Consider the following 17,082-nt stretch of genomic DNA (forward strand, 5'->3'; position numbering starts at 1 on the left):
TTTTTTTTTTTTTTTGAGATTTTATTGTTTAAGTAATCTCTACACCCAGTGTGAGGCTCAAACCCACAACTCTGAGATCAAGAGTCACATGTTCCACCAACTGAGCCAGCCAGATACCCCAAATCAGAGCTCTTTATACCCAAAGCTATACTGACCTCTGGTCTTTTCTTTTGTCTGTATAGCGTACAAACCTACCCTTTTCTTTCTTCCCATCATAGGAGTAATCTAAAATTTACTTGCTGTCTTCCCCAAAGAATTAATATAATTCTGGTCATATTGGGCATACTTTGAATAGAATTATTTCAACAAAAAGTATAGAGATTTAACGTAAAAACTTGAGATGGAGAAAAATTAATATGACAGACATAGCTGAAAATGAAATTTCAACACATCACCAGGAGAGACAAAAGTTCCCAAGGAGAAAGGTTTCACCCACTGGTTTACTAGGGGTGGACTAATTCTGAATCACTTCCAAGAAGTTGGAATAATAGTGACTGAATGTAGGTGGCTGTGATAACTTTCTCAAAGCTGTAGGGAGGGATCTAATACCACTGAACACTGGTACGATGAGAGACTGAAGAAAAAAACCACATTACCAGACTTGTTTCCTATTTTATATGTAGGAAAAGTTGTCAATGAGGTCAATAGATAATTTGGAGGAAGTACCAAATAGTTTGGACAAATATACAGATGTTTGTAAATTACTGTGTATGTATTGTGTGCTGCACAACTACTTTGAAATGTCTAGTAAATAACCTATTTTGAGCCACACTTCATATTTTGTGATGTTGAATGGTCTTTCTGCTTGAATCGAGCAAAGCAGTCGAGATTTTATATTTGGAATGCCAAAGAAATATTTTAAATTAAGAGAAAGGTAACCACAGAAGGGGTATCTTTGTTAGATAAAACCTCACTCAGCCAAGAGCACAGATGATTTTTAATAAAACCAGTAAGAGAAACCTCTTCCTAAATTTTAGAATTTTTATCTTCCAACTTCTATCCCATGACTTTAGGTAAAGGGTAAGTTACAGCTGATTTTCTTAGCTGTGCAGCCTCCACATGTGGAATCAATTGAGGTAAAATATGATGAAAGTTCTTATTGATTCAGAGGTTTGCTGTTTGCTTCTTATGAAGTGGATATTTGTATCCATGCAGACATAACCACTGACATTCACTGTTCATTGAGAGAACAGAGCAATTGCTGCCAGGTTTTCTCTTTGGTTCCTTATATTGTGCTTGTGATAGGCAGTAAAGCAGTGACCAATCCATCTGAAGAAAAGAGTGGAGATTTTTAGAATATAACTTCTTATTTCCAGTTCAATATTGTGTTCAGATATCATTGCTTCACTCAGAAGCAATTCCTATTGTCAGTCTTATGTGTATAGTAACATCTCCCCATATTAAGGTTTTGTGTGTATGCTTAATGAGAAGGATTTCAGTTTTTTTTTTTTTTAAGTGACATTTCTAGTATTTGTTAAAGATGACCATACCTATAGGTCAGGAGCCTTTTCAGAATTGAACACTTTAATGGATGATTGTTCTCTGAGAAATGATAGAAGAACTGAAGTCCCAGTGGTATATCTATATCTCCTAGGGCAATTTTCAGCTGCCTAAAGACGCAAAGCCAGTAGCTAAAAAAGAGACTATACAGAATCTTGATGATGATGATGATGATGATGATGGAGAGGAGGAGGAGGGCGATGATGATGATGATGATGGCAGCATCAGCTAACATCACTGTGGACCTACTTTGTGCTGAGCTCCATGCTGAGTACTTTCTATATATTGAGGCTAAATCTCCCCTCCCAATTTCATGTTACCTCCTCAGTCCCATCACTTTTGTGAGTAATATTCAGTCAACAGAGTGCTGTAGATTAAAACCACCCTCGGCACACCTGGGTGGCTCATTCGGTTGAGTGTCCGACTTCAGCTCAGGTCATGATCTCGCAGTTCATGGGTTCGAGCCCTGTGTCAGGATCTGTGCTGACAGCTCAGAGCCTGGAAGCTGCTTCAGATTCTGTGTCTCCCTCTCTCTGCCCCTCCCAACTTGCGCTCACTCTCTCGCTCTCGTTCAAAAAGAAATAAACATTAAAAAATACATTAAAAAAAAAAAAACCACTCTCTGCACTTGGTCTTGAGGCAAAGAAAACAACCAGGAGGTATGGAGTGAGCTCTGTGCAAATTCTGACCAAAAAAAACACCCTAGAGGTGAAAACCAGGTTCCAGCCAGACAGCCTAGATCCTGGATGATATTAAGACTCACACATTTTCTAAAGTTCTTTGAATTTAAGACCTGCATCTAACAAAACTCTCGCTCCTTTCTTTTTTCCTCTCATCTAATTCTGATTGTCTCTGGATGCTAGAAAATATTTAATGTTAATTCTTAAATCTGAATTATTTTTTATAAAGCTATTTATAAAGCACATTAATTTTGGGGCGCCTGGGTGGCTCAGTCGGTTAAGCGTCCGACTCCGGCTCAGGTCACGATCTCGCGGTATGTGAGTTCGAGCCCCGCGTCGGGCTCTGTGCTGACTGCTCAGAGCCTGGAGCCTGTTTCAGATTCTGTGTCTCCCTCTCTCTCTGACCCTCCCTCGTTCATGCTCTGTCTCTCTCTGTCTCAAAAATAAATGTTAAAAAAAAATTTTTATTTAAAAATAAAGCACATTTTAAAAAGTAAGGACTTAATAAGTATATGTGGTTATTGAGATTAACATGGTTTTCCTGTGATTATTTTATTCCTAATGCTTTGTTACAAGATTGGACTTTTTCCTTTACTGTTCCGTGCTCAGTACCTATTAGAGAGATTAATGTAAATCTTTATTCTCAGTCTTATTTCCTATCTCTTATAATCCAAAACCCACATCCTGCAAAGGAATCTTCTAATCCAAAACTCAGTTTGCATTTATAAATTTTAATTGTGAATTATGATATATGTATACAATAGAAATATTGTATCAGATTTCTGATCTTAGATAAATCGGGCAGTTTCTAAGATAGCAGCCTTTGTTTTCACTTGAAAAAGTTGAGGAACAGGGAGACAGAAGACAGTGTTCTAGAATGATCATACAATAACCATGGCTCTTGTTCCCAGTAAACCTATTTATTTGTATTCTCATCCTTCTGTTGTAGGTGGTTGCCTATCACTATTGCCAAGCAGATAATGCCTACACCTGCCTGGTACCAGAATTTGTCCACAATGTTGCTGCCCTGCTCTGCCGCTCACCTCAGCTGGCAGCCTATCGGGAGCAGCTTCTTCGGGAGCCTCATTTACAGAGCATGCTGAGCCTTCGGTCCTGTGTTCAAGACCCCATGGCCTCCTTCCGGAGGGGAGTCCTGGAGCCCCTGGAGAATCTCCACAAAGGTACAGAAGGCAAAGAAGGTGAAAGGTGGAAGCTTTGGAGCCCAAGTTCACCTAGAGTGTGTCATAGAAATGACTATTTTTATTACATTGCCAAAACCGAATGTTCCATAGCTGATGTCCCACAGGATACAGTTAACAGATAAAAGATTTTTCTTGAAAAAATAAAAATTCCTATGGGAAATGCTACTCCCTCCTTTCTTTATAAAGATTCTCATTTCCAAAAAGAATACATTTTCCTTGCACTAAACATAGTAGAGCTTCTAGTCCTTTCTGTAGAATTCAAAAAATCGGTAAAGCCATGACTCCAGCTCAGTGCTGTGGAGTTTGTGTGGTTAGAAACCTCCTCATCTTTATGTTTGGTATTTTTTTTATTACTTCACAGTTGAGGTAGAATGAAATGGCATCCATGGTCTCACAACTGTGTGTGTGTACTACAAATCAACTTTCCATTAAAACTATTTAGAAGGCATTGAAGATATTTTTAAGAAGTGGGGGAAAGTATGAAATAGAATCCGTCTCCCTCTCATGCCTCTCCTCCCCTTTTCCTCTGCAGCCCCAGTGTCCACCATGGCGTACGTGCCGGCATCTCCTTCACCCTTATCTGCCCCATCCCTTTAACAATTTTTTGTCAGTGCTGGAAGCCAGAGGAAAGGACTTGAGTGAGCATGAGGTTCCTGAGCAATCCTGTTTATCCCCGAGAGACTTTTACATCTTTCTTGAGGGTTTCAGAAGTACTCAATAAGAAAAAGTGACCATAGTTTCCGTTCTCCTGGCCGCCATCTTCAGTTATTTCAATCTCCATACTAGTTACTTGGGTATCAGAGTTTCAGACTTCTCAACTCTGATGACCTGTCTATACCTCTCCTACCTGTTAGCTTCTCTATACCCCAGACTTTTTTAAACCTTGGAATTTCTCCACAGATATTTTGAAGCATATTTTCTGTACAGTTAGTCTACATCCTGCTAATTGCACCTTCATGATGTTTCTTACATCCATCAATCTCATATTCATTCCTGCCATTGTGAACCCAAAGGCCATTCAATGACCTTTGCTCACAGCATCATCATATCGATTACTACCTTCCTGGTCTTCTCTAGTTTTTTGGTTTAGTGCTTCTTTCACATCATAGCACAGAAAATTATAAAAATTTGTATCGCATACTAGGATAAAAAATTCACAACTCCTTATGGCTAGACATGAAAGGCCTTGAAGTTACAGCTATGCCAAGCCCCCAGTACCTTGAGGGCTAAAAGGATTCATTTTTAAGCACACCTCTAACCTCTAACCCCTTTGTGACATATCTGGTGGGGAAGCTCAGCCCCACCCTCGGCGGTCTTCTGGACTTTATATACTGCTTCCAAATAAATCTTCATCAGGTTTTACTTTCATCACTCAATTTCCCTGTTCAGAAACCTCCAATGACTCCCTGTTGCCTAATGAATTAACTTCCAGCTTCTTAGTCTAGCATTTAAAGTACTCAATGGCATGGATCCAACCCACTTTCCAGCCTTACTATATACTCTTATCTGTATTAATCCTGTGTTTAAAATGTAAAATATTCACCAGTTCTTAAACACTCACCGACATTTTCCTGCCTTCATACATTTGCTCATTGTTTCCTTTTCTTGTTATGCCTTCTGCTTACACCTCTGTCAAAATTCTACCTGTCTTTCAACAACCAGCTTAAATGCCGCTTCATTCATAAAATGCTTGCTGATCCACCTGTCACCCTATATAGAGCATCCTTCCAAATTGACATTAGGGGTTTTTTTATTTCTAATTTATGATACTTAACACATTGTTATATGCATAATAAGAATTTAAAATTTTATTACTAACTTTTACAGAACTATATGTCAAATACTATACTTTGTGCTTTATAAGAATTAGTTATTTGTTTACTTGTCCTATCCCTTTAACTAAATTTTATACTACTGAAATTAGGAACCTTTGCTCATACATCTTTTATCTTTCGTAGTGGTTATCTCACCTTGAACATAGTAGTCATTTCAGGAAATAAAGTTTGAACAAATGAGTGAACATAGAAATTGCTCACAATACCGAGTACCTTGATGGAAGGACAGTGATAACATGGACCTGCATCCTAGGCTGATTCAAGGAGAAGATCCAAATGCTTGCGGACTCAGCTCTGGAGTCTCAACCATGACTAACATGTTTTAATTTTGCTTCTGGATATATTCGCTGCTCACATAGGTCTCCAGAAACAGCTTTAGATACCCTTATTGATAAATATTATTCTAAATGAATTTAATTATTCTACCTAATTCCCATGTTCTTTTAAAACAAAATCCCCATCATGATCAATAGCTAGAAACACAATTTATAAAATAAATGAAATACTAAAAATTATTTTATTAACTTAAAGGCAGGAAAGAGAATAAAAAAATTTTTTGAAAGATGGAATGAGAGGTAATAAAAGACATAGCATAGAGAATACAGTCAGTGATACCATAAAAGTGTTGTTCGGTGACAGATGGTAGCTACACTGGTGGTGAGGATAGCATAATGTATGGAGAAACTGAACTGTCTCTGTTACATACCTGAAACTAATGTAGCATTGTGTGTCAACTGTGCTTAAGTTAAAAATGTTTTTAATTAAAATTTTTGAAAAATAAAAACATACGATAATAAAATGAGTGTTGTGTTAGGCTGCTACAAAAAGAAGCATTAAGTTAAGCAGAGAAAGAAAAATACTATATGATCTCATTTATCTGTGGAATCTAAAAAAAAAAACCAAAACGAAAAAAAAAAAAACCATCTCATGGATACAGAAAACAGGTTGGTCGTTGCCAGACATGGAGGGCGGGGTATGAGAAATGGAAGAATGGGATCAAAATATACAAACTTCCAATTATAAAATTAATAAGTCATGGAGATGTAATATACAGCATGGTGACTATAGTAATTATACTGTATTGCATATTTGAAACTTGCTAAGAGAGTGAATCTTAAAAGTTCTCACCACAGAAAAGTTTGTAATTGTGTAAGGTGATAGATGTTCGCTAGACTTGTGATTATCATTTTACAGTGTACACAGATACCAAATCATTATGTTGTAGACCTGAGAGCAAAAAAAACCAAATTAAATGTTTTTAAAAAGATGATAGACTTAAAATCAATCATACCAATAATCACATTAAGTTTAAATGGACTGAGCATTTCTATTAAAAGGCAGAAACTTTCAGACCAAATAAAAAGCAAGACCCAACAATATGCTATAAGAGAGGTCATCTAAATACAAAGACGCAGGGGCGCCTGGGTGGCGCAGTCGGTTAAGCGTCCGACTTCAGCCAGGTCACGATCTCACGGTCCGTGAGTTCGAGCCCCGCGTCAGGCTCTGGGCTGATGGCTCGGAGCCTGGAGCCTGTTTCCGATTCTGTGTCTCCCTCTCTCTCTGCCCCTCCCCCGTTCATGCTCTGTCTCTCTCTGTCTCAAAAATAAATAAAAAACGTTGAAAAAAAAATTAAAAAAAAAAAAAAATACAAAGACGCAGGTTAAAAGGATAGAAAAATATATACCTTGTAACCACAGAGCATAAGAAAACTGGAGTGTTATATTAATGTGAGGCTGAGTAGACTTCAAGACAAGTAGTGTTACCAGAGGGGCATTTGATAAACATAAAAGGACCAATTCCTGGGAAGATAAAAATAATCCTAAGTGTGTATATACCGAATAACAGAGGCTCAAATTATGTGAATCATTGTCAAATTGCCATGTTGTACCCCTGAAATGAATATAACATTGTGTATCAACTGCACTTCAATGGTAAATATTTGTATGAAAAGAATTATTTCAAAATAAAAATTTTAAGTTAAAAAAATACACGAGTCGAAAACTGATAGAACTGAAGAGATAAACAGGCAAATAATCATAGCTGGAGATTTTAACACCTCTCAGTAAGTGTTAGAAGAAGCAGATAAAAAGTAAATATATAGAAGATTTAAATAACACTATCAACCAACCTGATACACTCGCAATTTATAGACTACTACCCAGTAACTACAGAATATACATTCTTCTCAAGTGCACAAGGACCATATTCTGGGCCATAAAACCAAGTCTGAAGATTTCAGGAAATTAAAATCTTATGGAAAATATCATCTGAGATAATGGAACTAAATAAGAAATCAATAAAAATAAAATCCTCAAATATTTAGAAATTTAACAACATACTTCCAAATAATCTTTGAGACAAAGAAGAAACCACAAAGGAAATTATAAAATATTTCAAAATGAGTAATATAAAATCAACATCTAACTTTCTGAGTTAATAAACTAAAAAAAATGAGGAAAATAAACCCAGAGTAAGCAGAAAGAAGAAAATAATAAAAACAAGAATAGACATCAATAAATAGAAAAAATTTAATATTTAAAATGAGTAAACCACTAGCAAGACTTATCATGGAAATGAGAAAAGAAAAACTCAAATTAACATCAGGACTAAAAGAGGAGATAGCACTACAGTTCCTATAAGACATTAAAAGAAAAATAAGGAATTAGTATGAAGACCTTTATAACATAAATTCAATGACATAAGCTGGACAAAATCTCCAAAAAATATAGCTTACCAAAAGTGACTCAAAAAGAAATAGAAAATCTGAATAGCTTTATCTAGTCAATTTAATTTGTAATTAAAAAAAAATTTTTTAACATTTATTTATTTTTGAGAGACAGAGTGTGAGCAAGGGAGGGGCAGAGAGAGAGGGAGACACAGAATCTGAAGCAGGCTCCAGGCTCTGAGCTGTCAGCACAGAGCCCGACGCAGGGCTAGAACTCATGAACCGTGCAATGATGACCTGAGCTGAAGTCGGACGCTTAACAGACTGAGCCACCCAGGCGCCCCTTAATTTGTAATTTAAAAGAAAAAAAAAATCTTCAACAAAAATACTACAGGCTCATATGGTTTCACTGATGAATTGTTTTCAATATTTAAGAAATAATATCAATCATACACAAATGTTTTCAGAAAAATAGAGAAGGGAACATTTCTCATTTTGTTAGACAAGTATAATACTGAAACCAAAATAAGGTACAGATCTTGCAAGAAGAGAAATTCGGACCAGTATTCCTCATGATCATAATAGCAACATCCTGAAAAATTTAATAGCAAATCAATTAATTCTACTTGATCAGACATGCAATGTTAGTTTAACATAGTGTAATTCATCATATTAACAGAATAAATGAGAAAATCTATATGTCTTTATATAAATATGTGTATGTAAAATACATATGTATATATATAATCTTCTCAATAAATGCAGTAAAGCATTTGACCAAATATTACAATTAATGATAAGAACTTTCTGAGGAATAGAAGAAAACTTAGTCTAATAAAGAAAACTCCTCGGGGCGCCTGGGTGGCTCGGTCGGTTAAGCGTCCGACTTCGGCTCAGGTCACGATCTCACTGTCCGTGAGTTCAAGCCCCACGTCCGGCTCTGTGCTGACTGCTCAGAGCCTGGAGCCTGTTTCAGATTCTGTGTCTCCCTCTCTCTCTGCCCCTCCCCCGTTCATGCTCTGTCTCTCTCTGTCTCAAAAATAAATAAAACGTTAAAAAAAAAAAAAGAAAACTCCAAAAAACATACAGCTAACAATGAAATGTTAAATACTTTCCCTCTAATATCCAGAGCAAGACAAGAATGTTCCCTCACTCATACCACTTGCATTTAACATTCACCATTCCACTGGTAGCCCAAGCTACCATAATAAGAAAGCAAACAAGCAAGTAGTAAAGATTGGAAAGGAAGAAATAAATCTGTCTTTATTTGAAGATTTTTTTTACCTAGAATATTCTAAGGAATCTACAAAAGAAAAATTAAGCCAACTTGAACTAATAATAAATATAGAACTTCAGGCTATCAGGTCAATATGCATATATCTCTTGTATTTTTATACTAGCAGGAAAAAGTTGAAAACTGAAACTTCTAAAGTAGTGTGGTAGTTTTAAAACATGGCTGCAAATTCTTTGACATTCCTTCCATCCAGAGTTGGGGGGTCTGTGTGTCCTCCCCTTGAATCTTAGCAGGCTTATGACGGCTTCAACAAACAGAATACTACAAAGTAATGCTATGTGACATCTTGAGCCTGGGTCATAAATGCCCATGCAGCTTCCATCTTGTTTGGAGGATTCCATTGTCATGTGAGAAGTAAAGAAGTGAAAACCACATGAGAGGCCATATATAAGTGTTCTAGTTGACTGTTTCAGACATCAAGTAATTCTAGCCCTGACATGTGAGGTTTTGTTCCAGATGATTTCAGCCCACAGCCATGTAACTAACCCCTAGTTGTCTGATACAGCAGTAGATAACTGGAACAAATAACTTTTTCTGCAGCATCAAAACACTTAAGAATAAATGTAACAGCTGTATAAGACCCCCACAGTGAAAGCTGCAAAACCTTGCCGAGTGAAATTAAAGAATTTAGTAAATAGAAAAAGTATACCATGTTTGTAGATTGGAATTTTTCCCCAAACTGGTCTGTAGATTCAACATAATCCTAATGAACAAAAGATTTAGATACTTCACAAAAGAAGATATACAGATGTGCCTACAAGCACATGAAAAGGTGTTTAACATCATTAGTCATCAGGAAAATGCAAATTAAAATCACAATGAGACACCACTTTACTCCCACTAGAGTAGTTAAAATTTAAGTTGAACATCAAATGTTGGTGAGGATGATAAGCAGGTGGAACTCTCACACATTGCTTGTGGGAGTATAAAATGGTACAACTACTTTGGAAAACTATTTGGCAGTTCCTTATAAAGTTAAATATAAATCTACTTTATGACCAAGAAATTCTATTCCTATGTATTTCCCCAAAAGAAATGAAAACTTAGGTCTACAAAAAGACTTGTACAGGGATGTTCATAGCAGCTTTTTTCATAGTCGTCGAAAATGGGATACAACCCAAATGTCCATCAACAGAAGAATGGATAAACAAATTGTAGTATATTCATTCCATGGACTATTTCATAATGTTGAAAAGGAACAAACTAATAATACACTCAGCAATGTAGATGAATCTCAAAAACATGGTAAACAAAGGAAGCAAATGTATAGCGATAGAAGAGTGATTGCCTGTTGAGGATTGACTATGAAGGAACCTAAGGGAATTTTCTGGAGTGAGGGAAATGTTCTATATTTTGATTGAGATGTTAGTTACATGGGTGTATATATTTGTCAAAATTGATCAAAGTGTACAATTAAGACCTTTGCAATTAACTGTATATAGTTTATCACAGTAACTTTTAAGATAGAGAATTTAAAATTTTTTTAATATTTATTTGAGAGAGAGAGAGAGCACAAGCAGGGGAGGGGCAGAGAGAAGGAGAGACAGAATCCCAAGCAGGCTTCACACCATCAGCACACAGCCCTATGCAGGGCTTGAACTCACAAACTGCAAAATCATTACCTGAGCCGAGATCAAGAGTCAGACACTTAACCAACTGCACCATTCAGGGACCCCTAAGAGAATTTTTTAAAGGTACCTGAAGTTTTCCTTCCAGGAAAGTTCAGTGGAAAACATTTCCAGTTTAGATTCAAAAGCCAGGTTTCAAATTGTACATTTTTCTTTAAAAAAATGAGTCCGTATTTTCACAATACTTTAAGATTCTACAAGTGTGGTGACTAAAACACATACATACATACATACATACATACATACATACATACATACAAAGCAAATGGAAAAGTTTTGAAGTCTCCTGGTGAGCTTTTGCTTCAGCCACCAATATGCAATGAAAGGAGATACTAATTTGTTATCATAACTGAAAGGAAGGTAATTCATATGTAATGTGCAGCTTTTCTGAATGAAAATGTCTGCTATGAGCCTTATTTTTTCACTTTTGATAATTCCCATACAATATACCAGTAATAAAATCCCATGCATTAGGATTTAGTTCTGACTTCAGTACTGGCTACTGTCTCTTCTCTTGCAGTCTCTGTAATTCTTGTTTCCCTCAGATACGCAGGCAGTCTTAGAATGGGGCTGCTAAGGATATCAGTTCCTGCATTTAAGTGTACATGTAAGTGAGCGCAGTGGAGGATCCTTGGTGAATATGTATTTTACAAGGCAATAAAAAACAAAGGTTAAAGGGCTTAGAAGCTTTTCCAAGAAGCTTTTCCAGGGACATGTCAGCTAGAACAGTGGCTCCTAAGCACCAGTCGATTTGAAGTTTCCATTAGTCCACTACAAAATAAAAAAAGAGAAATAGCCTAGAATTTGTGTGGATGTAAATATAAATATAGTTTGGTATATATGTGTATGTAAAGATTATGTCTTTCCTGTTTTTTAATATTAAAATATTTTTGTTCTATGAATAAATGGTGATAGTAAATGGTAGTTGCACTGGCTACCTCATGGCAGGGCGCCTGGCTACCTCAATCAGTAGAGCATGCAACTCTTGATCTTTGAGGTGGTGAGTTCAAGCCCCACATTGGGCATAGAGCTTACTTTTAAAAAAATAATAATAGAGGCACCTGGGTGGCTCAGTCAGTTAATTATCTGACTCTTGATTCCAGTTCAGATCATGATCTCATAGTTTGTGAGTTCAAGCCCCACATCCCTGCATCGGGCTCTGCACTGACAGTACAGAGCCTGCTTGGGATTCTCTCTCCCCCTCTCTCTGCCCCTCCCCCACTCTCACTTGTGTGCGCGCTCTCTCTCTCTCTCCCTCAAAATAAATAAACTTAAAAAAATAATAATATTATTACTAATAAATAAGTAGTAGCAATCCTTTGTTGGTTCCCAGTTATTTTTTTAATTTTCACTTGTCTATAAATCTTTATAGCTACTGATGATATAGACTATGTATTTAACCTACAGAGGGGTGCCTGGATGTCACTTGGTTGGGCATACGACTCTTGATTTTGGCTCCAGTCATGATCTTGCAGTCTGTGGGATTGAGCCCCCACATTGGGCTCTGTGCTGGCAACACAGAGCCTGCTTAGGATTCTCTCTCTCCCTCTTTCCCTGCCCCTCCCTCACACATGCACTGTCTCAAAATAAATAAACAAAATTAAATAAATAAATAAATAAATAAATAAATAAATAAATAAAAATAACCTACAGAAGTTTGAAAATGAGCATGCAGAAGCATTCTTGTAAGGCTGGTTGCATTTGAGAGGTAAAGTCTACAGATCATTAAAGCCTCATCTCTTAAATTTATAACTGAAAAATCTTTTAGGAGTACTTCTCATTGTTTTTACAATGTTAGTACCATTTGGAAATCCTTTGCACTTATTCTGAATCCTAAAAAATGTAATCTTAGATAAATGTGATGCCCTTATTTCTTAACAGATGAAATATTTTTGACACTTCATATCTCCTATATTAATAGATAATTTCTAAGTAACCACTTCAAGGAAGCAAATCTCAAAAAAAGAAAAAAAAATAGCCAAGATTTAGAACAAATCATTATCTTAAGTAGGGCACACATTTCCTTTTTTCCGCCTTTTTTTAAAAAAAGAAATCATACATTGTCTGCTCATGAGATGAATAACATAATCTAGAAACTTATGCAAATGAAAATTTGATTTTATTAGCATTTGAATTATTTCATTCATTAAAATGTCCATATCATAATTGAGAGTATATTCTTGATCTTTATGCTTAAGAATGCATCTGAAATGTTTTTCCCAAAGAAAACCTTTTCCTCCCCTGGAAAATCATGGCTTTCTTAGGAAGAAATCTGGGTGAAGTTAAAGGAGGTGTAATTGGAGTGGTAGAGGCAATGGTGTGCTGGTAAAATTTTAACAGCCAGCTGGGGAAGGAGGGCTTGTAACATTTGCCGGTTTCCACTCTGCAAATAAATATTCCCACCTCGGCCAACTTCAGGCTACCGGCTTCTTGACAACGAGCTCTTGAAAATACTGCAGTGGGCTGTCCCAGGCCAGTCCAGGATGGCTCCAGCACGCCACCTGGTCGGGCAGGGTGATGGTGCTCAGTAACAGGGAACAGATCTATTACAGCTGCCAAGCAGCTGTATGATAAGAAATTTCCTCTAGGGACATTAAGACAAAATTATGCATAAGGGTGCCGTGGCCCACAAAATCAAGAATGCTAAGAGTCCCCAGTTTTGTGGGTCAATCCATTAGTTCCAAGCAACCTTTTTCTCTTCCTTAATTCTTTAGATTCCCTACAGGAATAATGTTTTTTCTCAGTACTACGTCATCTAGGATGCCATTTCATGAATAATCATTGTTAATATAGCTGGAATCCATAGTTCATTTCCTAAAAGGTCACCAGATAAAAGTAATAGTTAAAACTCTTCATAATTTGAGAACTGACTTATATTTCTTAGGATGTTGAAATTAAATTCCTGTAAATATAAAGCTTGTACTTTGGGGAAAAAATAAAGTTTTATTAGTCATGAAAAAAAATCTGCATATTTTCAAATAGAGAACCAAAATATGTATTTTCAATTGGTCTTGACTCCTTTAAAAGAGCCAATCTTATACAGAAACCCACAGACTTTTCCTTTTGTCCCCAACTTCCTGCTTTTCCTCCTCAGGTATAACCAGTTTTTCACTTCAGGTATCCAGTGACTTCTTTCTTCCCCCTACTTTCCTGCCTTCAGAGCCTGTCAAGTCCTACTCACCACACTTGACCCTTGAACAACCCAGAGGTTAGAGGTGGTGACCCCCACAGAGTTGAAAATCTGCGTATAACTTGTGATTCCCCCAAAAACTTAACTGATAATAGCCTACTGTGGACCCGAAGCCTTACCAATAACAATTAACACACATTCTGTATGGTATATGTATTATATAATTTGTTTTTTAATTCAGAGAGAGCAAGCGGGGGAGGGGCAGTGAGAGGAGGGGACAGAGGATCTGAAGTGGGCCCTGTGCTGACAACAGCAAGCCCAATGTGGAGCTCAAACCCACAAACCACGAGATCATGACTCAAGTCAAAGTCAGATGCTCAGCCACCTGAGCCACCCAGGCGCCCCTATGTAATGTAGTCTTACAATAAAGTGAGCTACTGGAAAAAAAGCTAAGAAAATCATAAGGGGGAGCACCTGGGTGACTCAGTCGGTTAAGCGTCCCAACTCTTGATTTTGGCTCAGGTCATGATCTCATGGTTCATAGGATGGAGCCCCACATCAGGCTCTGTGCTGATAGCATGGAGCCTGCTTGGGATTCTCTGTCTCCCTCTCTCTTTGCCCGTCCCACACTCATGCTCTCTCTCAAAATAAATAAACTTTTTTTTAAAGAAAATCATAATGAAGAGAAAACAAATTTACAGTGCTGTACTAAATTTGTTTTTAAAAATCCACATTTGTTTTTAAAAATGTTAAGTAGACCCTCACAGTTCAAAGCCATGTTGTTTAAGTGTCAAATGTGGTAACTTTTGCTTATTACCCCTAATTCATTTGTACTAATGTGTACATTCACCTGGGTTTTCTGAGGGTTTTTAGTTTATTAACTTTGAGAGAGCACGCACGCATGGTGGGGAGAGACAGAGAGAGAAGGAGAAAGAGAATCCCAAGCAGGCTCTGCACCAGCAGCGCAGAGCCCAAGGCTGGGCTTGAACTCACACAGCATTCCAGAGTTGGACACTTAACCAACCGAGCCACCCAGGCGCCCCAACCTGGGGTTTTTCTAATCTCTAATTTGTTCATTATAGATCAAGATTTACTAAGCATTTAGTGAGAGTGAAAGCCTAAAAACTCACCAAACCTTTTTCTACAGCCTAGCCCTAAAGCTAAACTGATTTTGTCAGTTTAGGAGAGGGTAGAGTCCAGGAGGGAACTGAATACAAAAGTGACAGGTATTTGTCTTTCCCACATGACTCCTCCCTCCTAGGAACATCACACAAGGGTCTGGTCTTCGTGAATCTGCTTAGGTATAGTCTAGGAAGCTGCTAGTTCTTTTTTGTTTTTGTTTTTTTTTAATTTTTTTTTTAATGTTTATTTATTTTTGGGAGAGAGAGAAACAGAGCACGAGCAGGGGAGGAGCAGAGAGAGAGGGAGACACAGAATCTGAAACAGGCTCCAGGCTCTGAGCTGTCAGCACAGAGCCCGACGCGGGGCTCGAACTCACGGATCGTGAGATCGTGACCTGAGCCGAAGTCGGACGCTCAACCGACTGAGCCACCCAGGTGCCCCGGAAGCTGCTAGTTCCATAAGATCTTGGGATCCAGCCTGCCTGGTTAAAATCTGTGTACTGGCTGGGATTCCTTTTCTCTGGTCTATCACCCTTACTTCCCACTGCACATTCACATGAAGTCATATATGCTGCTTTGGACTTCACATTAAACGGTTTTTTTCTTTTTTTTTTTCTTTTGGAAATTCCCAAAGGAACATGTGATTGTATTCTCTTCACTGCTATTAGATGAGGTGGGGGCAGAAGGGGAAGCAAATTCTTTTCAGCTTTTTCAAGTATGAGAGAAAAATGAGTTTCCATGTTCAAATTTTCACAAATGTTCAAATTTTCACAAATGTAGTTCAGTCTGTTTCACAACTGATAACATGAGGGAAATGATGATGATGATACCTGGACTTCATGTATTACATATGGAACAAAACTTTTACCCCTGGTAAAAACAAAATGAATTCACTAAATGAATTATTCTTTGTCTTTATAATAAATTATGTACTCTAAGCATTTAGTAAACACAGGAGACATCTTTTCTAATCTTTTTTTCCCAAACAGACACGTGATCAAATACCCAAAAAGAACTCAGTTATCTGCTTGGTAATTATTAAGTAATCTGTTTCTTTCTGTCTCAGAGAGAAAAATCCCAGATGAAGATTTCGTCATCTTAATTGATGGATTAAATGAAGCAGAATTTCACAAACCGGATTATGGGGACACAATTGTGTCATTTCTGAGTAAAATGATTGGAAAATTTCCATCTTGGCTCAAACTAATTGTAACAGTTAGGACCAGTTTACAGGTATGTGTTTGATTGTTTTGGGACCATAAATAATTTCTCTTGGAGAGTGCTTAAACAGAAAAAGTTCTAGATCCTTGTTCCCTTACTGATGAGTCTTTCTAAGCCCCTGTCATGTCCTGGAGCACTAGAAAGAATAATTCCCAAAGAGTCTATTTTGAGAGTAAGAGATACAATGATCTAGAGAGAGCATTCTGTGTATATGACTCTCTTGCTCAGATTCCTGTTCCCATTGCTCTAGATAAAGTGTCTCTCAAAATAACATGAAAAGAAAGTCTATTTTCTACTTTGTCCTGAGGATAGCAATGCAAATAGAATCCCTCATTCTAATTTACTGTTTGACTTTTGTTTTACCTTTTTTTTTTTTTATCGTGTGATGCCATGCAAAACCCAGTTCAGTCTGCCATCTAGAGTCAGATTTTCTCCTTCTTCCCTCTGCTTCTACTTGAACAACTTTTCTGTAGCATGAAGGTGTATGCCTTCCTCTAAGAAATATTGGCAGACTTAAGGCTTTAGATTAAAATTACTACCACTGAAACATAAGATTTTTTTTTAATCTTTTTTACCTTCCCTCCTCACTCACTGATCATTTAATGGCCTGGAAGAAGGACTAGGAATATGGATCTGAGCCTGTAAAGACACGCAGGCTAAGGATAAATGACTCCACCTTCTCTTCCATTTTCTTTGTAGCTGAGTTAGTATCTCCCACTCTTTACATATTCATACTTAGTTTAGAACAGAGTTTCTAGCCTTTTTTTTTTTTTTTTTTTTTTTTTTTTTTTTTTTTTTTTTTTTTT

General features: G+C 37.1%; 1 protein-coding gene across 6 annotated transcripts in view; it reads left to right on the top strand.

Annotated features, from left to right (window-relative positions):
• Nucleotides 1–17,082, top strand: part of TANC2 (tetratricopeptide repeat, ankyrin repeat and coiled-coil containing 2) — a 362,078-nt gene that overhangs the window by 272,175 nt on the left and 72,821 nt on the right. For all 6 annotated transcript variants that reach the window (XM_049636313.1, XM_049636314.1, XM_049636315.1 and 3 more), the window contains 2 exons: nucleotides 3,130–3,361; nucleotides 16,122–16,288. In XM_049636313.1, coding sequence (XP_049492270.1) covers nucleotides 3,130–3,361; nucleotides 16,122–16,288 — 399 coding nt within the window. The remainder of the gene's footprint in view (nucleotides 1–3,129; nucleotides 3,362–16,121; nucleotides 16,289–17,082) is intronic.

This window comes from Panthera uncia, chromosome E1 (genome assembly GCF_023721935.1).
Source record: "Panthera uncia isolate 11264 chromosome E1, Puncia_PCG_1.0, whole genome shotgun sequence".
NCBI lineage: Eukaryota > Metazoa > Chordata > Mammalia > Carnivora > Felidae > Panthera > Panthera uncia.